The sequence below is a fragment of the Lingula anatina genome, chromosome 2, assembly GCF_051362555.1.
Source record: "Lingula anatina isolate TDL-2025a chromosome 2, LinAna3.0, whole genome shotgun sequence".
Lineage (NCBI taxonomy): Eukaryota > Metazoa > Brachiopoda > Lingulata > Lingulida > Lingulidae > Lingula > Lingula anatina.
Genome location: NC_141768.1, coordinates 45,268,060 through 45,294,936, shown reverse-complemented (window position 1 = coordinate 45,294,936; position 26,877 = coordinate 45,268,060). Strand labels below are relative to the sequence as shown.

The following is a 26,877-nucleotide window of genomic DNA, read 5'->3' as shown; positions in this document are numbered from 1 at the left end:
CAAAACACAAATAACTTTATGTTAAATGACATAGGAAGTACTTTCAAAATATTTACTGTATATAAGGAGTAGTACTACATGGTAGCTAGAAAAAAAAAGAAGTAAAAGAATGCTTATTTAAAATGTTTCACTGCCCCAAAAAATTAAATGCTAATTTCATTTTTTTTTTTTTCATTTTTTATTTAAGTGAACACTGTTAGGTATATATTTTTGAAAGTTCTAGTAAAATGTTGGGAAGTGTAAGGGATTAATGTATATCTTTGCAGATTAGCAGTTCAAAATGTCAGTTGCTATCCAAATTTTCTCAGGGTCTCAATTGCCTTAGAAAAATTATTTGGTGCTGTCACAAGTAATTGATCTGGTATCTAATAACTTTTAGCGAACATTGATATGTAGATGCTGCCAGAACAGGAAAAGAGACAAATGAGGTTAATTTTTTAAAGCTGTATTTTTGAAGCATTTACAATGCTATTACAAACAAGGTTAATTTTTTTTAAAGCTGTATTTTTAAGCATTTATGTTGCTATGAGAACATTCTGAAATTATATATGGTTTAGTGAAACAGTTTGTGAAAAATATATATTATATTGGATATTCTGGTTGGTAAGGATTACATAAGTAGGATTAAAATAGCAAGATGTTTTCAATACATAATTTATATCAGCAAATGTTGTTTATGGACAGTGAATAGTTTTTAACCATTGTTTTTTATTCATAGCAGATATAACAAAATATGTACTAGGCTACATTTTCAAAAATTAGTTGTCTTTTTTTTTTTTTCGTGGCACTAAAAAAAGAGAATGAAAACAGAATGTAACCTTTTCCAAATCTACCACTGCAGGCAGCACACTATCATGTATCAACCAAAGTCTTGTTTGTCTACCATATCTGAGTACACATAAATATACCTCGCACAAGTCCTGCAACATTAACTCTGACTTTCTGCCTGTAACACTGGAGCATATATCTGTACTAAATTAAGAATAGAACAGTATGAGATTGCGTTTTGCATTCTAAATTACTCTCTTTTGTTGCCAGTAAAATGGAGTGGGAAGGTTGGAAGATTGGGTACTTTGTATTCTTACAAAACAGGAAAATTGATTGTCCTGCGTACTAGGAAACAGGTTGTATGACTTAGTGGGCATGGGTGTAAAATGTTAAGGAAAAAGGAAAATCTTTCTTCTTTTTAGAGAGCAAAAAGATATCCTGTCTTCCAGTTCTCGCACAGCGGGAGTGAATACTGTGAGAGACATCAGAACTGATCTGGGATCTAACTTAATAGTGACAGGTAGGCTGTACTGTGACTGGAGCCATTTGTGCCAGCTCAAGCTAAATTAACTCAACTGCTGGTGCCTGTATCGATTTACTGAACATATACTGAATCTTTGCATGAATATAATGAGTTAAAAATGTGTTCAAATAATTCATGCATCATTTTCATTTTTTTAATGCATGGAAAATATCTCAGTTTAAAACTCCATGCTAGATATATATAATGTACTGTACTGCACTGTGCTGCCATCTATTGGAAGAAAACTAATTGACTCGATTCCATTAAGGAGGTGCCAGTTCAACAAACAGTACATCATGGAGAGAGATGGAGCCCAATGGTCTGAGAGGCCACATCCCATGGCTACAGACCAGTCACCCTGTGGGACCGGCTGCTGCAGCATTATGGGTAGGACAGGGCCCATATGGCGTCCCTACAGCTGTGCCACCTAACTCGTCAGGAATGGAAGCCTCCCACCTCCCAGTGAATCCCACTGGTGCAGGGTACAAGTTGGCACAAGACCCAGTGACTGGTCAGCTCTTCCTCATATCAGCTGCCAATATAGGTAAGTGTCCAGTCTTCCCCCATGTCTAGCCTCTGGTGGGTCTAAAAAAAAGTGAGAGTACTTTGCCTAAAATTTTGAGGTGTGGAAAATGGTATGTTTTGGAATATCTCTCTCTCTCTCTCTCAGCCTCTCTTTCTGCACCTGCCTTGTGTTAATGTTTAGAGGCACAGAGAGTGGGAGATGTGATCAACTCCCTCTCATTTTAGCTGTCTTTCTCTTTCTCCCCCTCCAACCCTTTTTTCTTATTCATTCATTTAGAAAATTGATTCTGGGAGATAATTTTATTGTTTTCGTGATAGGCAATTATTAGCGTATAAAAATGACAATAATGTGAGTGCTTCTGGGAATAGTCAATGTTTTTGAGATCATTTTTCAAACTCATTATATCCATCAGGGAACCTCGGTGGTACAACTGGTTCAAAAATAAAAGTATTGTTTTTGTTGATGCCACAATGGATACAATGTTGGCACTAAGTAGACGTATGAGATGTTATTTGAAAAATGTGTCTTTCTTTTTCAAATTTGAAACAACTTTATAAAAAATACATTTTCATCAGTTCTGGCCATCCACCAGGACATTATTCAAAACTTATAATGATAAGGTTGTAGCAAAAAATTAATAGAGAACGACAGATTTCATTGAACAAGTGTGATTTTAGATCTGTAAATGCTCAGTGCTATATACTGATATTTTTGTAATGTGTAAGTATAAATATCTTAGATCATGAACCTTCCAGTCTGTTGTAAGGAGTCTTTTGCCACAGAATTTTGGTCTTTGCGTACCTTTTATCTCCATATGTTAAAAATCGTGCTTCTTGTTTTTCATGATTTTTTGTTGATCCTACTTTATTTTTTACATTTTTTTCATTTATAAGCAAATTAGTTATATGTTACATGGCTTTTTAGGTAAAAGTAAAATTTGGGCTCTCCTTATTTTTTCCTATATATATATGTATTTGGTGAATGAGGAAATTAGTGCATAGATTTTAAGACCAAGCTGTCTCCCTGTCAGCTGGGTGGTGACTAATAATCTGCTAAATAACATGTTCTCATGCAAGGTTTACCTTTAAGCTCAAAGAAACTGAATCTGATGAATCACCTGGTTACATGATTACTGTACTAAAGAACTTGCATAAGTGCATGAGAGAATGTCAATACATAACACTCGTATGTTGAACTTATTTGAAAAACCTGTCTTATATTGGTATACTATTTCTTGAAAGTCATGGATTAGCTCCATTTGAATAGATATATGATGATATAAAGGTTGGGCCCCTGCTTTTATGTCAATGTAACAGAACTTTTCGTGAGAATTTCTGAGAAGTCATCTAGGCAGGTGCTATATATATATGTATTGATATTTGGAGATGGGAAGAAATTTTGTCAGTAGTAAGCATACTAAGATAGTCCGTTTTTAAAACCGTCATAAAAGAAATATTGATATTTACGATTAAAGGATCTGATTTTAGGTGTTAAGGTTTTTGGTCATGGTCAACTTTTGACTTATAAGTAAAATAAAATTTATGACTTTTAAAAAAGTCATATGAAGTAGGTGAAATACTTGAAAAGAATGAAGAAGGCATAAAAAACACAATTTGTCTTGTAACTTAAACTAGTAACACATATTCCTTTGTGATGTAAGTGCTATGTAATTTTAGCGCAGAATTATATGACACAATTGTTTTTTTATTCCTGTCATTCAGATCACAGTCGGGTGTGGCAAGGTTTTAACAACAGCACCACTCTACAGCACAGCCATCAGCTTCAACAACTCATGGTACAGCAACAACAACAGGCTTTACAACAACAACAGCAACAGCAGCAACAGCAGCAACAGCAGGAGAGACATCAACAGCAAGAAAGACATCATCATCACCATCAACAGCAGCAGCAGCAACAAAGCTTGGAATATGCTCTTGCTTTGCAGCAGCATTATCAGCAGCAGATGGCCCAGCAACAGGTAAATTTGGATCAGGGTTTTGGAGGATTTAAATTTTTTTTTTTTTGCTAAAATTAAATTTCTTTTTTTCAATAGTTCATGGAAAGATGGAAAAAGTAGTTTTATAGAATGTTTAACAGTTTTATAGAGTTTTATGGCCCAAATGAAAATTAAGCTACAATTAGGTAGTATATACGGAAGATGACTCAGAGTCACCTTGATGCCAAAGTACAGAATAGACCTACATTCAGTGTAGCTTCAGCCTCAGGTAGATAGTAAACCATCATATTGCAACAAGGTAAACATCATTAAAAGTACAGAATGGGCCAGGGTGTTTACTTTCATGTCAGTTATAGAACGTCTTTTGATATCTGTGCCGTATCTTTATATTTTATATGACATTAAACAAAATGTCACATTCAAGTGTTTTTGGCAGCTTTTATGGCAGAATGTTACTGTCTTCAGTAACATTTTTCCATAGAATTTTTATTTGTTGATTTATTATTATTATTATTATTATTATTATTATTATTATTAATTTCCATTTGTTCATCATCCCTACTTTTTTGTTACAGGAGCAGCATGAACAAGCCCACCGAGAGAAAGAAAAAATGTTAGGTGCTGAGGCAGGGAAGGCCCTCCACCCACCAGCACATAGCCAGGCCTCCCCAGGGTCAGACCACAAGGGGAAACCCATCCATAACCCACAGTCCGGTCACTACATTCCCAGTCTGACTGCGGCAGGACAACCCGGTTATCCCTACACTGCTTTTCCACATCCCATATTTTACGACCAGAGTCAGCTATTGCAATTTACCAGAGGATACCCTGCCGCAGAGACAGGTCCACACACAGTGAAGACATCTGTAAGCACAATGTCTAGAGGAACGTCTCCCATTACAGTTAGTGCAACAGAGGTGCCACCTACAGTTGTGATGACAGACTCATGCTGTCAAACTGTGGATCAGAAAGAGGATCAGAAGGTGCTGGCTGATGCTGGCGTACAGACTCTTCCTGAGGAGAATCCAGGAGTTTTAGTGACTAAAAATTTAGGAATCTCAGCAGAGAGATTGCATTCACAAGAATCTTCTGTCCCGATGAGAAGTCGGGAAGCATCAGTAGAAAGAACAATGCATTCAAAGCCTCCTCAGCTGGAGAGGTCAGATCTTCCAAATGATGCTATTATTCTGAGTGGACTCCGTGCTTTGAGGGAAGGCACACCACCGCCCCCTACACTACAGACAATCAGAACTGAGCCATCTTTGCCTCAGATAAACTTTCCCACAAGTCACATCTCAGACAGACAATTTTGCCACATGCCATCAACTAGTCATAACACAGATATTACAATGGCTTACATTGATCCACAGGTCTTGCAGGCAGCCGATGGCTTGGAACTTTTAAGTGCACTTGCAGAGCAGAAGAGACAAGAACAAGAACAGCTTAGATGGCCTAGTACTAAGCAGGAAATAAAGCTAGTGGATGTTAATGAGAACTACAAACCTCCAGTTCTTACACGAGAGCTCAATAAATTGAAGACAGACAGCGTAGCCATTCCTAACAGTGTCAGTTATACTATAAAGAAGGAATATGTTGCACAGCGAGCATCGGGTGGATACCAAAATTCCGAAGGTATAGTGACAAAATTCTATATTGATCACAATAAAATATAAGTTATGGGTACATTTACACGTACTTGATTGCTTTTTCTTTTTTTCAAGTTTTTCTCTATTGTTAATTCTTTTGGAATGTTTTTTTTTAATTTAATTTCTGCACTGTTGACAACACTGGCGAATTTACATCAGATGTTTTCTCTTAGACATATTTATTTATTACCCTGTAATAATGCATGTGATTCTTTTTGCATTAATAGCTCATACGTTTATGTGTTTCCTTTTGAATTAAAAGCATTTTGTAGTTGGACAGGAAAAATGTGGTTTTGTGGTGAATGCAAGGGTAAAATTCTGATGAAATTATAGAGCACAAATTATACAGTCTCCTTTTATGAAATAGGCAATAGGTACATTAATTAATAGAAGAAATGCATCATTCCAGTGTAATTAAGTGCATTTATCAGGTACGTTTTTTTTACCCCTAGGAGGTGAAAGGATGGATTCCACAGAGTTGGAGATGAGAATGAAACTGGCAGAGTTGCAGAGAAGGTATAAAGAGAAACAGAGAGAGCTGGCAAAGCTGCAACCTAAAAAAGAAAAAGAGTGAGTGCAAAATGAATCTTTGGATTAAAAAAAAACTGATAAAAACTTCATACTTTCTGCTATATGAATTAAAAGGTGCATTTTGTATTGTTTCTCTTTCAGAAGGATTTTATGTAATTTTTGCATCTGAATAGTTGAGTTGTAATGCTTCAAAGTGCACATTGTCATTGTATTGACAAACAAGACAATTGCTGAGCTTGATTACTATCAGAAGTGGCTGACAAAACAGCTTAATAAGAATAAGAATTGTTTACCAATAATCCACCTTGTTTTAAAGCAGCATACTCGAGTTCAAACTGTCTGCATTGTCTTTTGTGTTATTGTGAAACCCCAATTTGATTTAACACTTACACTGTAATCATTTTTCTCAATTGAAATCATATATAAGGGAGAAATGCACCGAATATTTCATTTGGATTTTTTTAATATAAGCTTTTAAACTTTTTATATACTTGACATTTATTTTATTGAAATTACTATACTGAATGAACAACTTTGTAACAAAACTGTTTGTTATTCAACGAATAATTTTTTGGATTTAGGTCAGATTTTTTAATAAGCCAGTTTGAAATACCATGCCCCATATGTTGTCATTTATCAAATTCAGCCATAATAATAAACACCCAGCAAAGAGAGGACCAGGAAGACCGAGAAAGAAAAAAGTTGATGAAAAAGAACAAAAAGTTAAAAGGTAAAATATTATTGCACCTTTTGTATTGATATAATTTGTTTTCTCTTTTATTTTTATCTAATTCTAGGTTTTTTGACACATAAGTGTCTCTTCTTGCATACATCAGAAAATTGCACTTAAAATTTAATAAGAAAAAGTATTTAAAATGCTAACATTTATGTTTTTATAGTTCTTTTTAAAAGTCATATGTTGTTGCTTTAAGGCCGCAGATCTGTAGTTTAAATTAAATTTTAAATAATTCTTTCAGCAAAAGTTGTGTGTTGATGTTAATATTTTCACCTTTACAGCTCTATCTGTCTCATAAATAAGTTTTGCATTAAACATGTTATTATTATTTTAACTTTATTTTTTCATTTTTAGCAGCCTGACATCTGTAAAATTAAAAAACAACAAAGCTAAGAGAATCGTCCAGAAGAAAAAGCTTCAGAGTGAGCTGGCAGCGCTTAAAAAGGCCTCCAGTAAATTCATGGTAATTATATATATTTAGCATAATAAGTTATGAAATTTAATGTCATTCCATGATAATTTATTGAGGAATTTCTACTAACTTACTACTTACTACTCTACTTACTAAATTTGAAATTAGGATTAAGGTCAAAAGTTTGCAGTTATAATCAACAGAAGAAAAGGGGACGTGACTGCTACATTATTTATTGTTGCCAAATTCCTAGAAAAAAGCTATAAAAATTGATAAATTGATCTCTTTTTTTATCCTTAATAAATTTATTTGCTTTTTAGATTGAGGTAAACAAGAAATCTCTTATAAAACCCAGCGTGTTTGGTGCAGGTTTGGGAGCCCAGAGGACAACAAGTGAGGTTTTATTTATTTATTTTGGGGGAAGGAGAGAAATACAGAATATTCAATTAAAAAACAACATTACTGTTAACTTCAAAGATGCATTTGGACTTTCATAACTTAGACCCATTATGCATTATTATAGAATATTCTTAAAAAGCAATATTAATGTAATCTAGATGGAAGCACATGAACTTTCCTTGGACCCATCATGCAATATTATATAATGGATCCAATTTCAGGGGCATTTAATTTATCAGATATTTAACAATTAAGTGTGTGTATGTGTGAGTCTTTGTTGAACATGTAGAGGGGTGCCCGAACTGAACATTTACTTGTTTTATTTGCCCCTCTGAAAATGCAGTCGACACAATCGTGAAAACATGAAAGTCTGCATTCATTCGTTTTACTCTGGCAGGTACTCGAAGATCGTCAGACATGGGAGCCGCTGTTTCACCAAGAAGGGCATCTTCCAAAAGCCCAGCTCGTAGCGAAGACTCTTTGTCATTCAAAAGTAAGTTTTATTTAAAAATACCAGCATCATTTTGAAACATTATCACAGTTAGAGAAAAATATATTGCCAAAAATTTAAAAAGCCTGGTGATTTTATACAAAAAAAGTTACATCTTGTACTATGCACAATAATTTAATCATGCACCCACAGCAAACTTCTTAACTTCGTATTTGTTTCAGGGACGTCAGTTATGATTTTGACCTTGTACATTGTTTTCTTGTAGATTTAGAAAAAAATGGAGAAGAGCCTGTTAAAAGAAAACGAGGCAGACCTAGAACCAGACCACTTGTTGGAAAAGAAGGGAAAGTTGCTGGTGAGTTTTAAGCATAAAGTATATATAGTATTAAAGGGTGTCCGTGATTAATTAACAATTGAACTGTATTATCATTGCTATTGGTAAAACTAAAAAATAATGGTGAATTGCACTGTCAGTATGTTATTTTGTACACACATTTTAATCAGTTTCTTCACTTACAGTATTTTCAATATGATTACTACAACTGTGGTGCTGTTATATCTTCCTAGTGAGAACTGTAACTGGTAGTCATCGTCACTTGAGTCAGCTACCAACAGCCATTATAAGTCAATAAACATAGTCAAGAATCTATATAATATATTCTCTATATAGAATCTGTGTATACATTATCTCAACCAGATGTCTAATAATCTCCATAAACCTAATATGTTATTATATTTAAGGCATTATCTCCGTTTATCTTTCCAGTTCCGTGCAATATGCCAACTCTTTCCAGTACCCAGCCAGTGATTAAGAAACGCAAGCCAGGCCGCCCGAAGAAATTCAACCCAACAAAGCCCTCTGCTGGACAGACAGGTAATGTATTTAACAGAGACTATACACCTGAATTAAACCATGGAGTAAAAGTTCCCTCCTGAATGCCTCTTACTGAAGTGTGTGTATTTTGAAAGGTTAATTTAATGCTTGCAAAATTATTTTAAAAAACTATAGTTTTTAAGGTGATTCAAAGATTTGAAGACGGAAGTACAAGAATTTGACATATTTGTTTTACATGGGATTTTAATATTTTAGGAAAAGAGACAAAATTGGACATATTATGAAATCAGGAAAATTTTGGAATTCAGTCGTGATTTACTTTTTTCTTTCAGAAACTATTGTTGCCAAAAAGCCAAAGAGCTATGGAATGCTGTCAGTGATGAATGACAAACAATCCACAAAGTCGCCATCACTGATGAACCAACTGCAGGTATGTAATCCAGTAAACCTTCCCATTCTCCCAACACAATAACCTAGAGATTATGTTGATAATCAAGTTTTTTCCTTGATTCATGGCTTAAATGGGGCCCTAGAACAATGTTAATTAACTTATTTACCAAGAAGGCAGTCTTGGGTATTACGAAGTGGAAATACCAAAGATGGAAGCCAAGTCTCACAGAATAAAAATATTTTTCTCACAATAGTATTTGTGGCTTCTTATCAAGTTTCAGCAATCAGAACATATAAATTGATCTATCAATAGATTAAAATTATAGGCAATACAGGTCATGTTTTGATTTTCATTTTATTTAAAGTTCGTAATGCTATAAGTATAAATATTTTGATTTTCTAAATTCATTTTAAGCTTATAATGCAATAACTTGAAATTATTTTCTTTTATTAAACTCTGTTTAAAACTTAAAAGACGCTATTACAGAAGCAATTAAATGCATCATTATAAACAGTTCATTACTATGATCGATTCTTAAGTCAATAGCTGAAATCAGGAATTATTGTTCACCAATATTTGGATGTCTGTCTAGTCACCTTTGGGGAATTAGGCTACATTAGGAATCATTGAAACATTACAAATCAATACAACTCTGATTTAAGCTGGCTGTTGATTCAAGAAACTGCCATTATAACTCTGTGTTTAGCAAAACTGATTAAGTTTACTACTGGATAATAATGTGCAGATGTTAACATTTCAGGTTGATACAAACTGTAATATGTTCCTAGACGAAGAGTGGAATCGTAGGAGAAGCGAAAGAATATTTCTTAATGACACCAGTCCATCACCGTCTCCATCTGGTCCCAATACAAACCCATTCAAGGGGTCGGGAACCATGAATATGATGCTGGGTCGCCCCAAAGCCAAGAGCACAGCTCAAACCATGTCACAAAAAGTTACCAAGAAATATGCCAAAGCCAAAATGAACAAGGGACAAACTGACAAGTCAAAATCTGTAAGCTGGCAGACATGATTTTGGTGTAAAATCTGTGAACTAAATGATAATACAGAAAGTTCTGTCTTTGAGAACATATTATTTGGAATACATAATTAAATTCCCCAAAAGAATAAATCTTATTGGCCATTTTCTGTCATTTCTACTAGGCCGTCTGCTACGTCAGTAAGTTACACCATAATATGTGACTGCAATCACTTGTTTTATTGTTCATAAAATATATTTATTTTCCAGCTCCTGTCTCGGCTGAAGAACCAGCGTATTAAATTTAGTCAAGTGTACACTGACTCAGAGTCTGACAGCAGCAGTGATGGTGACAATGTTCCCCTCAGTGCTCTGAGAGAGAGGCCAACAACTCCTGGTATGCATTAAAACCTTGTTCCTAAGAATGAAGTAATTTTTCTTCAGTCAACAGCTTAGTATTGAAATAGTTTTTTTACCACCTAATATTTCAATGTGTAGTAGAACTATGATGTCTAGCAGCAAAATTAAGCAAAGAAAAATTACTTCATTCTTATAACATAACACAGCTGATGAAATATTTATCTTCCTTGTTCATATTTTTTCCTGTTTACCTGCATTCCTTAAATTGTTTACTTTTTCTATTCCCACCATTAAGTTTCCTTTTCTTGAATTTGTTAAATTATTGATATCAGATATATCTGGTAGTTATTTTCAACAAACTGGAGAAAATATGAAATAGTCATGCATTGCTTAGTTTTTAATTTTATATAAGTTGAAGAATTTATGATTTTATTTAAGTTAAAAGTTTGCTTTCAAAAATTCTCAGAAAGAAGTAATTGCCTCAATGTATATGATTTAATAAATTCCAAGGGAAGTTTTAAAATTTACGCAGAGTGGTAATAGTGAAGAAAGGCAATATTATACAAGGTTTAAAGTTAAATGTTGATTAATGGACAATTTCAGAGCCAAGATCTTGCGTGATTGCCAAAGAAGAGCTGAAAGATGGACTGAGGGTGCTGCTGCCCAAAGATGGCCATTTTTATGAGGGCCAAGTGAAGGCTATTCAACCTCCAGATATGTGAGTAATTCTGTCTCGTTTGGGTTTTATTTTTACCTGTACTACTATTACTGCTACTATTTCTTCAGCTACTACTACTACTACTACTGGGTTATTGTCCAGAATGCTCAAAACCTTGAACATACTTTCTTCATTTCAGCTCTGTTCTTTTTAATTTTGATTAAAATGTGTGATAAATTAATAGCATAAAAATATATTGAAACTCTTTAAACCAGCATTATTTTACAAAAATCTTAAACTCTGTGGTAGTAATTTTGAAAATAATGTCACTTTATATTTACTGCATGAGTAGTTGACTTACACTGATTGGAAATTCTGTACTTTCCAGCTATGGGGTTGTGATAGATGGAGAGAGAGGAGGAAGGCCCCATATCTACTCACAAGAAGAGTTGCTGAAAGAAGCTGTAAGTATCCTTTGGGTTATGAAAATTACTAGACATCCATTGAAGATTATACGCACGCACACACACACACACACACACACACACACACACACACTTATAAAATATATTTCTGGACAATAGCTAAACCATCAGTGACTAGCTGATGTCATATTGTTGGGGAAAATGCAACATTGTAGTGGCCATATTGACAGACATTGTAAAACCAGAAATAGATTTGCAAAATATGTTTATGTCCATGGTTTATGATGTTGCAAATATTTTTTATTATGAAACTATTTTTCCCGATTTTAGTGAATTATTATTTGACAAAATATCTCCATAGGGAATAATATTTTTAAAAAACTTAAGTCCTAATATTGGATAACAGTAATTCTGCTTCTTTTCTGTGACCTTGAGTGTGACTTGTTTTTCAGATCATAGATGTGAGGGTAGGTTCTCCCAGATATCTCCCAGAGGGCGCTAGAGTCTGTGCGTATTGGAGCCAACAGTTCAGCTGCCTTTACCCTGGCACTGTCAGCAAAGGTAAGATCGACAAAGAGAATCACGGAATGAGATTTTTGGAGAAGTTTGAGACCAGAGCCTTATATTTGGGTCAACACAGTAATCTGTTACATTTTAGCTTTTACTACCACTGGATATGATATGATGGGACAGAAAGTTTAGGAGAATTTTCTTTTTCTTTTTTAAGTTAATTGTAGTATGTACCATTGTTTATTTGTTCCTTAGAATATATTTTTAAGATATGCTTAATGTGGAATTTGATGATACTCAAGAATTTGTTGTGTCTATAGTCATTCAGGAGGTATTATTTATTTTGACACTTGATTACATTAATGAATTTCTTGAAGGTATTGAAATTGAGATTTCCGTGAAATTGGTGTTGATCTTTGCCATTTTCCAGGAAGTCCAAATCCATACACCTCCAGCAGCAAGCACTTGATCAATGTGGAGTTTGATGATGGCGACTCTGGCAAGATACCAATTGATCACATTCGGCTCCTCACACCAGATTATCCCATTATTAGTAAGTCTTTTATATTTAGACTAGACTCCTCACACCAGATTATCCCATTATTAGTAAGTCTTTCATAGAATTTAGACTAGAAAAATTGTAAAGTGACTTAATGTGAGTTGAAAACCAGAGCACAAGAGTAAAATTTAAAGATAGTTGAGCGTATAATCAGCTAGCATTTTCATGATCTCAAACATTTTTGTTCTTTTTGACAGATACTGAACCAAGCCCACTGTTGTTGGTTGGTAAAAGAAGACGTAGAACAATCTCAGATGAGTTGGCAGCTGATAGCAGAGAAAAGAAGCTTACAGTGGCCAACACAATCACTGAATATCAGCGCCAGCATAGTGCACCAGAGGTCAAGGTCAAGAGAGGACCAGGAAGGCCACCTAAAAAGCCAAAGATGGAGCCACCAGCCCTTAGCAAATTTGATGAAGGTGGTGGCTTAGATGATGAAGTTTTCTTGGAGGAAAACTTGAGTAAACTCTCTCTGGGTAAGCCTCGTGGAAGGCCACCTAAGTTTAAGACTGGCATGTTGTCAAAGAAGATCAAAGGACATCATCAATTGGAACATTCCAGGTTGAAACACAAGAAGCACAAAATAAAGGAAAAATATAGGAAAATAAGTATGGCCAGCCTGAAGCATCATCAGCACTTTGGTAGCGTTATATCTAAGTCCAACAGTTACGCTCTTAATGATGACGACGTGTTCGGCCTGCCAAGCTCGGAGCTGTTGCAGGGACTTAAACTGCCGCAGAATGAGTACAGAACTCCCAGCAGCTGTTATGGATCCGAATTGAAACCAGGCAGCGGGGATTCTGGGTTGCAAGATGACAGTGATAGTTCGGATAACAGTTCATCCGAGGAGTCAGATTACAGTGAAGAGGAGAGTTTGTCCGAATTGTCAGATGATGACTTGGACAGTGACCACAAATCTTCCTCCAAGAGCAAAGTAAAAGGTACTAGTCAGCAACAAGGTGGAATGAAAAAGAAAAGGGCTGACAGGATGCCCTCTATTGAGCAAAGTAGAATGGCAGGTAAATTAAAGATTAAAGATTGGAGATACTGATTTGTTGCACAGTGAACCAGTGTCCACAGCACATTATTTACTTCACAGTAGATGTGTGTTTATCAGTTTTCCACATTCCCTTAGTGTTTACAAGCATAGCCAAATACGTAGGTATTTTCAACAACTTGATATGAACATGTTTCTTTTTTATGCTGCATGTATGCTTATCTAGGGTCAATCTAGCAGTACTTAGGTACTTATTTGTCATCAAGTCAATGTTACTTGCCAAAAAAACAAATGGTTAATATTATTTATCAGCAAAACCAAATCATCTTTATCATTTGCTAATAGATTTATTTAGATGCATGAGCTTATGATTACTGAAGAGTTTCTTTGCTTTGGCTGTTACATGACTTTGAACATATTTCGCATTTTTCAGCTTTTTAAGCCCAGTTAATAAGGACAAGTCTCTTCTTTTTTTATTATCTGTATCAATTTTACAATTTGTTTTCAGCTTTCCTACCTGCACGTCAGTTATGGCGCTGGTTAGGCACATCAACTAAGAGACCTGGCCTTAAAGGGAAGGCAAAGAAGGAATTTTACCGTTCAATTTGCAGAAGTAAAGAAACCATTGAGGTAAGCAGTCTGGAAAACCACCTACCCAGGATTACCAACATTGCAGGGGCTTGTGTTACAAAAAAAGAGACAAAAATACTTTACACCAAAAGATGAGGTTTAAATATTTCATTAATTTTGACACAATATCACTTGGTAGTAGCACATTTGAAGGAGTATAGCACCTGTGTTACAAAAAGAAAGATATGCCATTTTTTTTACACTGATAGTAACTGTGTTATGGCAATCTACCACAGATTTAGCTCGAATAGGAACAGATGAGAATTTTCAGTTATAAGTTTTTTTTGTGCGACTTGCCCTCTGACAGTACTTGGATCTTAATAGTTTTCAAAAAGAGTAAATGTACTACATGTATTTGACATGTTATAGACAAGGGAATAACACCCAAAGCTGCACTGAAAGTATGATTAATCGATGAATTTAATCATTACTTAAACTTAGACTTAAATTAAGATTTAAAAAAACAACTTCAAATGACCTGATAGATGTGCATGCATTCATAAACATGAAAGATTCATTATTAGTTTTCTGAGATTCAGAATAAGACATTGAGAAAGTGGTTCCATCATCATCAACAGTTTTCTCAAATTCTGCAGGAAAGTTAATACTTAAATGTTTATATAATATTATGTCTTCCAGGTTGGTGAAAGTGCAGTATTTTTGTCAACAGGGCGACCCAACTGCCCGTATATTGGCCGTATTGAGAGCATGTGGGAGGCGTGGGGAGGCAACATGGTGGTAAGAGTCAAATGGTTCTATCACCCCGAGGAAACCAAGGGAGGGCGCAAACTACTGGAGATGAAGGTAAAGGACATGTTAAAAGTCAGATATGGATCTTTATTGGATGTTGGCATTTATTATTATATGATTAACAACTGCAAAAACTAAAATTCTTAATTTTTTGGATTATACTTTTCTAATGAATGTTGATATTGCATTATGTGTGACATGGTAGTTACAGTTGAAAAATGTTTACTTCAAATGTTTGCAACTATACACCTTTCTGTGGAGATAAGTAAAAGTCAGAAGAAAAAAAGCTTCCAATGTGCTCTCAGTAGTAAATCGATATCAAAACCATTTCGTTTCTGTCACAATCATCTTTGCTCCTCTAACACAGTCACCTTTGCTCCTCTAACACAATGGATTATGTCTTCCAGGGTGCCCTGTACCAGTCTCCACATGTAGATGAAAATGATGTCCAGACGATATCTCACAAGTGTGAAGTTATCTCGTACCAGGAGTACAAAAATCGTAGAATACGAGGATTGTTAGATGAAGATGTCTACTATTTAGCTGGTTCATATGACCCCACTGTTGGAACTATTGCTCACGAGCCGGGGGTTCTGGGGTCAAGCTAGGCGTTGCTCTTTCATACATGGAGGACAAAAAGATTCACTTCCCTGGGTTTTAGCTGGAGTATTGCTTTTTTACAAGTAAAGTTACAGGAAACACAGAACCCTAGAACTAAGTTGAAAACAAGTGAGTAAATAAATGAAGCATTGGAGATATACAACCTGCAATATCAATTGAAAATGAGGATGTTCAAGTTGTTAGGATTTCAGTGTATGGAAGTGTATTTTTATGTTGGCAAGCAAGAAGGCCAGGCTAACAAAGAACTATAACACATCCAAGTTCCTTTATATGCTGGGAATTTTCCAAAAAATATTTTAAAAGTCTGGTTGATAAGCAAATATGTTGTCAAAAAGGAACACTATATAATGGTGGATTTTATTATTTCAAAAGGATTCATAGACATTTTATTAATAAAATTGCTCGTTTTTTAGGAATATAACTTAGCTCAATATTGTTATAGAACTGAAATAATGAGATCTTTGTACCTTTCATGGTGTTAAACTGATCATATTTAACTTGCTTTTTGTAGTATTTTTAGTGTTTTTAATGATGCAGCATGCACAAGTCCACTAATTTCTTCTCTTTTTGTTTAAATCACTCTTTCCAGTTTTATCTACTTATTAAATGAAGTGTATGTATACTATGCCCTAGTAGTAACAGGTTTGCTGCTTGTATTATATTATCGTCTCGTTGAGAAGCAGAATATGATATCAGATACTCAGAAGTAGGAGTTTTACACAGATGTTTGTGTAATTTCATGTTTCTAGTTTAGTGCCATATATTTCATAAGTTTCAAGCAGTGCTTATTCACTTTGTACAGTGCTTTTTTAAACATGTTACAGCATCTAAATTGTCATTGTTAAAAAGTATGGAAAATGTTGATACGGTTGTCTCCAATATCTAGGGGCAGCTTCTTGAACTGTGATAAGTGAAATGAACTACAATGTTGATGCAAGAGAGGAACGTTCATTGCAGTCGTACATATTTTGTATACAGTGGAATGTAGCCGAGTGACCAATCGGAGCTGAACTTAGGATGAAGGATTAAGCTTAAATTTTGTAGTTGTCATATTGCACCAAAACAATGTTCTGCACATTATCAGTACTGCGAGCCTTTCTTTTTATATGTAATGTTGTGATGAAGTGAAAGCCTTTTTTGTTTTTGAGGAGAAAAAGAGTGTGGGAGTGTGACAGCAACTATATACAGTCATTTTTTGAAACATTTCCATCTTAGCTTTGAGAGCTATTTTAAAGACGTACTGGTGCTCAATGTTAGAAATACAGTGTAAAATGAATATATGAATAGTATGAATAATGCACAATCTTTATTTTTTAAGTAAAAAGTAAGAACAGAGCCTTGAAAGGACTTATAAAGTCCTGATCTTATACCAAAGCACAAGAAATTATTGTGATGTTCAATTGCAGACTTTAATACATGTCATTGGAGCAAATCACAAGTAATTCGGCCACAGTCTCTAGTCCTACTTCCTGTATGCCGTTGAAGCAATACATATGGTGCAATTGTTGATTTAAGTCCAGACGTGGATTTGCTGTTTAATTTTGGTCTTAAAATTTTGTAGTTTTAATTCAACACAGAACAAAGCAGTCTTGACAGCTGCTTTTCAGTAAATAAGAAAATCTTCCAAATCGGTATATGAAAGCTGGTTCCCAATGCATTTATATGTGAAATACCGCTTTTTTATGTGAACTATAAAAAAGGTTTTTGAGGGAGGGGGTGGCGATGTTATTATGATATTGTGTAACAGCTATGCTGTAAAAATACAGAAATAAACATAAATACATGGAATTGCCTTGTCACTTCTTACAATACTACCCTTAAATTTTTTTGTAGAATGAATGTGATGAAGAAATAAGGGCATTACTCTAAAGGTGTTTATGCTTTTTATTGCACTAATATTGTTAATAAGCAACATATGTACTACAAGAAATGGGGAAAACTTGTTTCCCAGAAGTAGGCCTTTATAACCTGTCTAGCCCCCTTAACAAGGTACGTTTTGATAATATGTACTTGCAATCGAAGTTTAAAAAGGAAAGCTTAAGAAAGTCATGAATACTTTTGTGCATGAAATATTTTTTGCAGATATGGTGGCCCTGATGCAAGGTATAAACCATTGTTGCCTAATTACAAACCCGCAAAAAATGAGTAATTATGTTGTGAGGTAAACTTCTGTTGAATGTTTTCGAAATTTTGAGCTACTATTGGGGCTGTACTGTTTTGCGTCCTGTAATTGTCCTGTAATTTGAAAGTGATCCTAGAGATGAATTTGACGGCAAAGCGGCCATATTTCCACGTGGCAGTAATACGCATGCGCAGAAAGCTCATTTTCAATAACGACGTTAGCGACAACCGACTTCGATGGGAATTTAGTGAGACTCCCGAGGGAGATAGATCAATCCAAATATCTGTGGGAATGGTCCCTAAGGCAATCATAGTATCCAGACAAAATTGCATTCTCGGTTGTGACTTGAAGTGGCACAGCTACCACAATGGTGGCATGAATTGTCTAAATTTTGTTTGGGTTGCATGTTATATACAGAGATTAACACAGGATTCTCATAACAACTGTAATATATCTTATAAAATTTGATCATTTTTGCAGCAACTTCAAGTTAACTTTTTAAAAGGGATTGTTTGGGAGGGAGACACTATTATAACAATAGTGTAACAAAAAATCAAATAAAAATTTTAAAAATATGTGCATTTCTAGTTCGCATTATGCTTCATATTTTAGAGTACATATAATGAACAACTAAGATTTATAATGTTTAATGACATATATTTGCAATTGAAGTTTTAAAAAAAGTTAAACATATAACAATAATGGCTTCAGTATATCAGGAAAGAAATGACAATATACTGAGAAAATAAGTCCCCATACCTGTTAATAATGATCTGTAGAACTTAGTACCCCCTCCAGTGACTGCCCTACTCACTCTGGATCACAAGGTACCACTTCTTGCATAAGATAACGAGACATTGGAAATATGGAAATGGATAAATGGAAGAAGAACAAATCCTACATATCTTTGGATTCAAGGTGACACTTAGCGTATTGATTTAGGTCTAAAAATTATACATTTTGGCTGAAAAATTGTGACTTATGATTTGTAGCTCAGTCAATATTCTGGTTCAAAAGTTTTTTTTCCAAAATTTGTGCTAGAGTGAACACAGCTTCCTTTCATGAGTGTTATTTCTGACTTTATCCACACATTGGGATTTCATGTCATCTATATAATATATTTTCTGGTTCTTTAATAAAATTCACAGTTTCCTAACCAACATATTTCTTAAGATTTACACATTTGTTTGTAAAAATGTAATCATTAATTTCTTTCATATTCAAAGTCTTTTTACTTTATAAAGACAACCTACTTACATTTTTGCCAACCTTTGTGGATTACATTTGACCTTCCAACTTAATCTACATCATCAAACTTTTTTCTTGCACAGTTTGATGATAAGGAATAGTCAAAGCTTGGCATTAAGTTTAAACATTTGATGGTCTATCTCAAGCTTCCAATGTTCATAAAAAAGATATGAGCAAAAATACACATTAAGTATACATCACAAGCTATAAAAATTAATACATGGATAATACACACTAAGAATAAACATTATTTTCTGACTGTTAATGCTCACTGGGACAGCATACAGGATTTCAAATGTCTTTAATGTTTGTGTCTTTTGTGTTGATGTCCACAGAGTGTGATATTTCTTTTAATTTTCACTTAAGATATAAAACCACAACTGCCTGCTCCAACATTGCATCTTTACACCAAGTGAAATTTTAGTGATTGCACATTACTGTCCACTTTGGTTTAATAATATAAACCAAAAGAAGAAAAGGTTATAAAATGTAGATTATACATACTAGCATATAAGATAATTTGAGGCCAGGTTGCCCTAAAGGTGTTGTAAATTGTACATGTACATCTCTTGAAAAAATGTGGTCTACTCTTCCCAAATCCTGTATTCAGTTATATATAATATGCTTATCTGAAAAAAGATGACAAAGACTACCCAAAATTCTATAGGAATATAAATTGCACTTTATAGAAGTACTTGATAATTTACAATTTTTTTTCTGTAATTTTTTTACACTGATGTTGACATTCTATTGTAAAAACAAATATTATCAGCAAAAATATACAAAGGCATGTGCTCTTCAATATACCACAGGTTCCCCTTGAAGACTAAAGGTAAATATTCCCAAAAATTCAGCCCACCCAAGATACAGATGACATGAAAAAAAATTAATTAAAATATTGTGTATTTCTTTGCAACAAAGCACTTTAGTACAATAACCCTTCTTCCATTTTTTCCTAAAACTTCTCAATTCTCATCATACAAAAAGGTCATTAATGTGACCTTCAAGAAAAAAAGCTGCTTGAGGTATTATTTTATACTTTTTTTCCAAATTTTCTACCCACTGTAAACAGCAATGCAGATCAATTTGGTTGAGAAGTACAGGCAATTAAGTAAAACTGTAATATGCGACATTCACATCATTTAATTATCAAATTGTAATTCTGCAGCAAGTTATACTGCACAGCATATTCTAACAATAAGAAGCACCAAAGCCAAGTATTTCCTATACAAAACCACTAATCATCTGACTTATGTGCCCATCTAGGAAGCTTCCACATAGTAAACGTGTACACCTGTATATCTTATACTAAATTATCATGTTAAGAGAAACTGTACGAAGAGAGGAGTATTAACACCCAGTTTGATTTATACACGTTACTGTTCTTCATCTTCATATTTCGCTACTTACATATCATCACTTGAAATTAGTTTTTAAGTGTTATTATGCTCACTTGAATTATCGCAGATTTTTTCACTCATTACTAATTTCAAATTTTACAAGCAATTATACAAGCAAAAAGAAAAAAAAAACCTGAAGCAAGCACTGATCTCCACTTGGTGAGCCTTTTCTGTATTCACATCTAATATGATGTAATTATGCAGGTTTTCAGTTTTCAGGGCAATAATACAAATAAAAGAAAAAATCTGAATGGTGAAAAAATCTGCTTAAAAATAGGAAAAAATGCTCTTTCTGAATATCTGCCGTACCCTGTATTACACATTTTTTAAATATGTAAAATAGATTATGAGATACTGTAAGTTACTTTAAGTAAGGTATATATCAAAATGAAAAGGTAGAAAGTATTCAGAAAAAGTAACAGAAATGTCACTGCCTGACCTTCTATCAACTAGTTCAGACAGCAATTCCTGTAAGTGGCAAAAGGAAACATTTTCATAAGTGCTCCCCCCCCCCTCCCCCCCAAAAGAAGATAATAAGAAAAAAAAACTAAAATTAACAATAGTCAAATTTTGGTTCAAGCACACTTAATAATAATAATCCACATCTTGCTCCAATATGTACCACACCAAAGGAAAAAAAGGGTAAAGTATCAAATCTTGGCAGACATCTTTTCAATAACATTCCTTCACACTTTGACAATAAACTCTGGGTTGACGAAAGAAAACCCTGCAAATTCCGTCTGATCCAAGTTCATGATGAACAGCTTGTCAGTTGGCGTCAACTTGGCAGTCTCCTTTGTGAATTCCTTGTCAAAGTTGCTGACATCTTTTTTGGCTTTCTGCAAAAAGAAAATAGAAAAAAAAAGCTCTCAGAAATACATCCCAGAATGTGTAGGCAAATGTTTCATAGTCCAATGCTTTCCCCAATCAACATACCTCAGCCTTGGCCCGTAATGACATCCAACAAACAGAAGTGATGCAGGAAAAGTTTCCTCTGCTTTGTTTTCAACAGAATCAAATTCTATTCTCAGAACAAAACTTGACATACTTGTAATATTTAAGTATGCAATTTCTCTTCCCTGCCATCGTAATGTCAACTGTTGTACAGCTAACTCCTACTTCACATAGAAAAGACAGCATAAGCCAATTTAGAGTAAAAAGGTACAATTAAACAAGCTGTTTTTGGCAACAATGATTAAAGCCATGCTCCTGGCAGTCAGACAGCAATCCAATCATTCATATGTTTTTTATGTTGAAGGCAAGGTACATGTGAAGTTACTTGTAAAAATTTATTTCATAACTTTTGTAAACTCATATAAATAAAAATAATTTGAATCTGTTACTGGACTAACAAGTGTTACCATGGAGACAACATGGTGATTCTGATGGTAGGTGCTCCCTCGATTATGATCTACAGAAATCCTCTTAATGATGACATAATGTTAATCCCAATATGATATTTGTAAGTACAGTAAAAAATTCAAAAGATTTTATTCATGTATTACTTTGGCTGAATGCCAGATTATATTCAGAAACATATAATGGATGAAAATTCTAATGGTGAACGCAGCTATCTGACTCATGGGTGATTTAGCAAAGCCAACTTTGTTTATTTCAATTAGTCTAAAAAGGTTCTTCAAGAAAAAAATACCTTGGTCTAAAAATCCCAAGAGTATGTGGAATATTCACATTCAGTGTACATTGCTATCAATGCCATCAAAATCAAACAAGTGTTATTAGTCAAAACTGCTGTGTTTCAATTTTTTCTACATCATGCCTAAATAACACTGTCTTTTCTGATTCTATTTGGACCGCCGCGAAGAACTGTCATAAACAAACAAGATAGTACACAAACCACATATCTGCCCCTGAAATAGTTCTGAAGACAAAGATAAATTTAAGTCATATGAAAGAAATTCCATGCTGTTCATGGGATGTGTATTTACACAATGATGTACTTAAACGGCATTACTTCAACACATCATTAAGCATAACAATTTAACTTTCAAAATGTGCTCATCATTGATATGTATATGTATATGTATAATGTACTGTATACACATGCAAATGTAACTAGCAGTTATGTACTAGCAATCTTTATTTAGTGACAAAATACAAATTGCTAACATTTCCAAAGAAAAAAATTTAGCCTCATCTTTGATTTGTTATATCTTTTGTTATATGTATTAATACTTAAAATTCAGACGATACAGAGAGATTTCATGTGATGTCACAGCCAACACTATAATTTACAAAATAGTGCATTTCAAAATAGGAGCGGCTGAGAGTGAGAGGCAGGTACGTAAGAGAGGACGTTATCCAAGGCTCTATTCCCATAGATTTTAGATCGATCTGTCCCCGCGGGGAGTCTCACTAGATTACTTTCAGATAATCCGACTTAAATGTCCGTCCCGCCTACTACAAGCTGTAAGAGGGTAATTAACTTTCGTGTCCGCCCGGCTGACAGCTATTTAGCGTGAACCCCCAGGGAGTTAGGTCGATCTAAAGTAGGTCGATCTAATCTATGGAAATGGGGTGTAAGATACATACCAGTCGACTTTGGGTACACATATTAAAACAACAACGAAATTGTATTTGACAAATTTCTTTGACCCATCTGCCATAATAAACAATTTTGAGAACTATAGTTGTATACATCAAGTAGAAAATCCTGGCTGTGACATCCACGAAATGAAGTAGTCTATAATAAATAATGGTCAATTTAACTGTTATCAAACTAAACCAAAACAATTGTTGTAAAATGCAATACTACAAATAGAAATCTTTGGAAAGTGTTAGTTCAAAAATGCATTCATATAAAATACCACCCATAACATTCATAGTGTTAGTTAACTTAAATGCATTAAACCATTTTTTTGTGCCTAAAAAAATTGTATTCACCATTGAAGGTCAGTCTATACAATTTCCATTTTTTTCCACTATCACCCACTTCTACATAAATCAATTTGAATGCAGTGTTATCCAAGTCTAGTGAAACCACTCTTAAGTGTGCGGACCAAGTGCACCTGCTACTAAAGCATTATAATTATAAAATGCCGTGTTAAATCATAAGAAGTGACCGACGCTATACAGTACACCAGATGAGAAATCCCATCACCATGCAGGAGAGAGCAGCTGGACCTGTGTCATATCAGCCATCTCAAGTGCTTGCCTTGTGTGGATGTACATGCAAACAAGGTCACATCTGTAAAGCTACACCACTATATACCACTATCAATGCACACAGCATACCCTGGTAATAATCTGAACTCAGTTAAACAAGTTGATTTAAAGTGCATTCTGAAATCACTGCCAGTTTGCAAAATGCACATCTTTAAAACAATAAAAACCACAGCATGAAAAATCTGACGTGCTTTAACGTATTAATCAATGCCAAACAATGTGCAACATGTGATGTCTTCCATGTTATCTGTCATAATGCATAAAGGTGCTGTTCTACTGATTTGCACCTTCTACACTACATTATTGTTCAGCGCCCCCCCCCCCCCCTTCAAACCCTAACACACAAAAATCCTGTTAAAGTTCAGTTTGTTTTCAGTCTTCACTGAGTAAGTATCAAGCTATATGAACAAGGTTAAGATTAAATCTGCTAGATTTCAGAATTAGAAGGTACAGGAGTATTATGGGAGAGCAAGCCCATGCACACAGGAGATCCAGACATGGTAGTTATCACAACTATGTAGCGTTAATCCAGCTATGGGATACAATAGTCACATGTAACAAATGCAAATATGTATACTTTCCACTGTTAGAACTATCACAACATATATACTTATGTGATCTAATACCATAGATATAAATGAAAAAATAAAGTGGGAGTCATACACTATAAAGCAAATTAAACAAAGAAAACAATACGAGTATTATCTAGATTATGTCGACTCTAGTGAACAAAAAATATGAGGGAAACTACGTACAACGATGGTATGCATGGTGATGACAAATCATGGACGATAACCAAAGTAATGGTTGACGAAGGAAAAGTCCCGGAATTCGTCTTTGCACAATTGGAGGAGCACCATCTCGTCAGTGGGGGTGAGCGCTAGGGCTGATTTTGTAAAAACCTTGTCAAAATTCTCAGCCGCCTTGGGATCTTTCTGTTGAAAGAAATGATACAAAATCTGATTTCACCACATGCCTCGTTAAGAACTGCATGCGTGGCACATAATATATTTTGTTAGCAGCAGCACAAATACAATGTTAAAGGCCACTAGGCCAAAGAATATGCAAGGGATGATCATTTAATGTCCTTCTTGAATTAATCATTCAATTAGAAATTTTCGCAATCATGCTGGAATTTGAGGTATCAGCTTTAAGCATAAATCATGTTTTTTTATTTCTTTTTTTTTCTTTTAATTGCAATCATCTTGGAACATGAGGAATCAGCTTCAAGCAAATTGTCATTATATTTTTATTTTCACTGCACCTTAATGAACAAACAGTCTTTTCAATGAAGGACAGGGAATGAAATGGGACAAGACTGTCAGTATCCGATTCATTACTTTTTAGCACATTATGTTCAATTTAAAACCACTGTACTGTATAAAGAGCTTTGACAAAAGAATGTGCTTCATCTCTGTGGTTGAGGCTCTTATCTCCATTTCACAACACACAAGTTAAGTGGCAGCGGGAAGTTGTGGACATAAATACAAAGTCATGCAAGCTCAGTTTCTGAGTTGGTTGCAGCAGATAGAAGAGAGAAATGGGCAGGTAAAAGAACAATGTCAGGGAGAGGAGATTTAGGTGACAGACACAGCAAGTTGAAAATTAGCCATGAGAAGCTTTATAGGTCATTTCATTCCATACTTTAAACATGCCCTTTGCACATATCAAAAAGCTTTAAAAATAAGTACTATTTATATATGCAATGTTCTTCTCTTCATACATTTTCAAAGATAGTCATCAAATTGTCACGCAATTCTATATATCATATCAGCCTTCAATCATGATGGCCTGGGGAAAATACTCAGTTTCCATGTCTGATGCTCAGTAATGGTTTCACATTAAAAAAATAATGTGATACATGTCTATCACACCATTATTAATACCATGAAAGATTAATTAAATGCTTAAATCATCAATTAATTTTAAAACATTAATAATCATTTCAAATTATTTTACCAATTGAAACAAGATTTCTGCCATGTGTTTTACAGGTATATTCTTTAATTAAGGCTTTTTTCAACTTCATTTGATTATGGAGTTACATTGGACCATAAACTAAATTCAGCAAATATTTCAGTATTTATTGAAATCATGGGTAAAGCTTTTCAAAAGAAATGCAGGGGACAGGAACTAGAGACAAGGCAGCAAAAATCTGAGGGTTTCTCAATGAGATGACTGAAAGCTTAGGCAGAGGATGATGGGGCATAAGCAACTCACTCTGAAAGGAAAAATTATATATAAATATACAGACATGTATATTACAAAATAAATATAGTAAACTAAACAAACAGCATCTAAGGCTACAAGATGCTCTCTCTCTCTCTCAGACACCATGACTGTATATAACTATAACTGCTCTAACCAGCCATTATTATCGGACAATGCAGTATGTCTATACTCAGCTCCATATAAACTAGACAGACCAGCATGAAAGGCAAGCTTATTAAGACGACTACATTAGAGTCATTCTTCAAAGCACTTCTCATTAATCTAAAGTGAAATGCAATGTTTACTGCTACTGTATTCTGTATTGGGTTATCTGTAAAATTATGTGGCAAAGGAGGGAAATAAAATTGGGAGTTAAATTAGATCCAGTAAATTTCAAAAACATCTATGAATATCAAGGTAAAAGAAAAGGAAAAACAAACAATGCTATTATCCTGTACTTGGCATCCCATCATTTTTCTACAGCCACTGCAATGAGGCAATAACAGCACAGGCATATTATTTGTTGACCGGCTGTTTCTAAGCAAGGGACTAAGAAAATTCTTGGCCTTCAATCCAAAATTTTCCAAGCAGTAAGTGACAAGAATCTTCTATGCACATATCAAATAGTTCAGTTGTCCATTTCTGACCATTACTTACAATTTTTGGTTTATACGGTGGTTGCACTTCCCTGTTGATGATTTTCTCCCAGTCAATAAATCTGTAAAATGGATGCTCTTTCACCTCTCGCTCACCATTGGCTCCACATCCGAGTCGCTTGGCAGGATTCTTGGTCAGAAACTATACAAGGTAGACAATGCTTCTAAATAATCACTTATAAGAGACAACACTTTTCATGTACATTTGGTAAAATGTGAATTTTAGGAAAGTCAATTTCAGAGAAATGCCTAACAGATTTGAATAAGGCTAAAGAAAATGTGACAATAATTATTATTTTTCATAACATTTATAGGTTGTATCTCACACACACACACACACACACACACACACACACACACACACACACACACATCTAACAGAATGGCCTACTT

General features: G+C 34.5%; 2 protein-coding genes across 10 annotated transcripts in view; one reads left to right on the top strand and one right to left on the bottom strand.

The window, feature by feature from the left end:
* The window catches only part of LOC106160828 (uncharacterized), a 56,710-nt gene extending 39,258 nt beyond the window's left edge, over positions 1-17,452 (top strand). For 6 of the 8 annotated variants that reach the window (XM_013537589.2, XM_013537591.2, XM_087007336.1 and 3 more), the window contains 22 exons: positions 1,191-1,288; positions 1,560-1,835; positions 3,539-3,795; positions 4,350-5,406; positions 5,873-5,990; positions 6,598-6,681; positions 7,042-7,150; positions 7,420-7,492; positions 7,896-7,991; positions 8,215-8,304; positions 8,716-8,823; positions 9,117-9,214; positions 9,936-10,190; positions 10,425-10,551; positions 11,118-11,232; positions 11,561-11,636; positions 12,050-12,158; positions 12,538-12,660; positions 12,864-13,685; positions 14,172-14,293; positions 14,933-15,097; positions 15,451-17,452. In XM_013537589.2, coding sequence (XP_013393043.2) covers positions 1,191-1,288; positions 1,560-1,835; positions 3,539-3,795; positions 4,350-5,406; positions 5,873-5,990; positions 6,598-6,681; positions 7,042-7,150; positions 7,420-7,492; positions 7,896-7,991; positions 8,215-8,304; positions 8,716-8,823; positions 9,117-9,214; positions 9,936-10,190; positions 10,425-10,551; positions 11,118-11,232; positions 11,561-11,636; positions 12,050-12,158; positions 12,538-12,660; positions 12,864-13,685; positions 14,172-14,293; positions 14,933-15,097; positions 15,451-15,651 — 4,579 coding nt within the window. In that variant the 3' untranslated portion in view covers positions 15,652-17,452. The remainder of the gene's footprint in view (positions 1-1,190; positions 1,289-1,559; positions 1,836-3,538; positions 3,796-4,349; positions 5,407-5,872; positions 5,991-6,597; positions 6,682-7,041; positions 7,151-7,419; positions 7,493-7,895; positions 7,992-8,214; positions 8,305-8,715; positions 8,824-9,116; positions 9,215-9,935; positions 10,191-10,424; positions 10,552-11,117; positions 11,233-11,560; positions 11,637-12,049; positions 12,159-12,537; positions 12,661-12,863; positions 13,686-14,171; positions 14,294-14,932; positions 15,098-15,450) is intronic. The other 2 variants (XM_013537593.2, XM_087007337.1) reach the window with 2 other exon arrangements.
* Positions 17,453-18,422: 970 nt separating this feature from the next.
* Positions 18,423-26,877, bottom strand: part of LOC106160836 (calcium-dependent protein kinase C) — a 63,541-nt gene continuing 55,086 nt past the window's right edge. Inside the window, exons 15-17 of one of the 2 annotated variants that reach the window (XM_087004057.1) lie at positions 26,486-26,626; positions 24,373-24,552; positions 18,423-21,273 (exon numbers count right to left, since the gene is read on the bottom strand). In XM_087004057.1, the coding sequence (XP_086860183.1) occupies positions 24,400-24,552; positions 26,486-26,626 (294 nt within the window). In that variant the 3' untranslated portion in view covers positions 18,423-21,273; positions 24,373-24,399. The remainder of the gene's footprint in view (positions 21,274-24,372; positions 24,553-26,485; positions 26,627-26,877) is intronic. The other variant, XM_087004058.1, reaches the window with a different exon arrangement.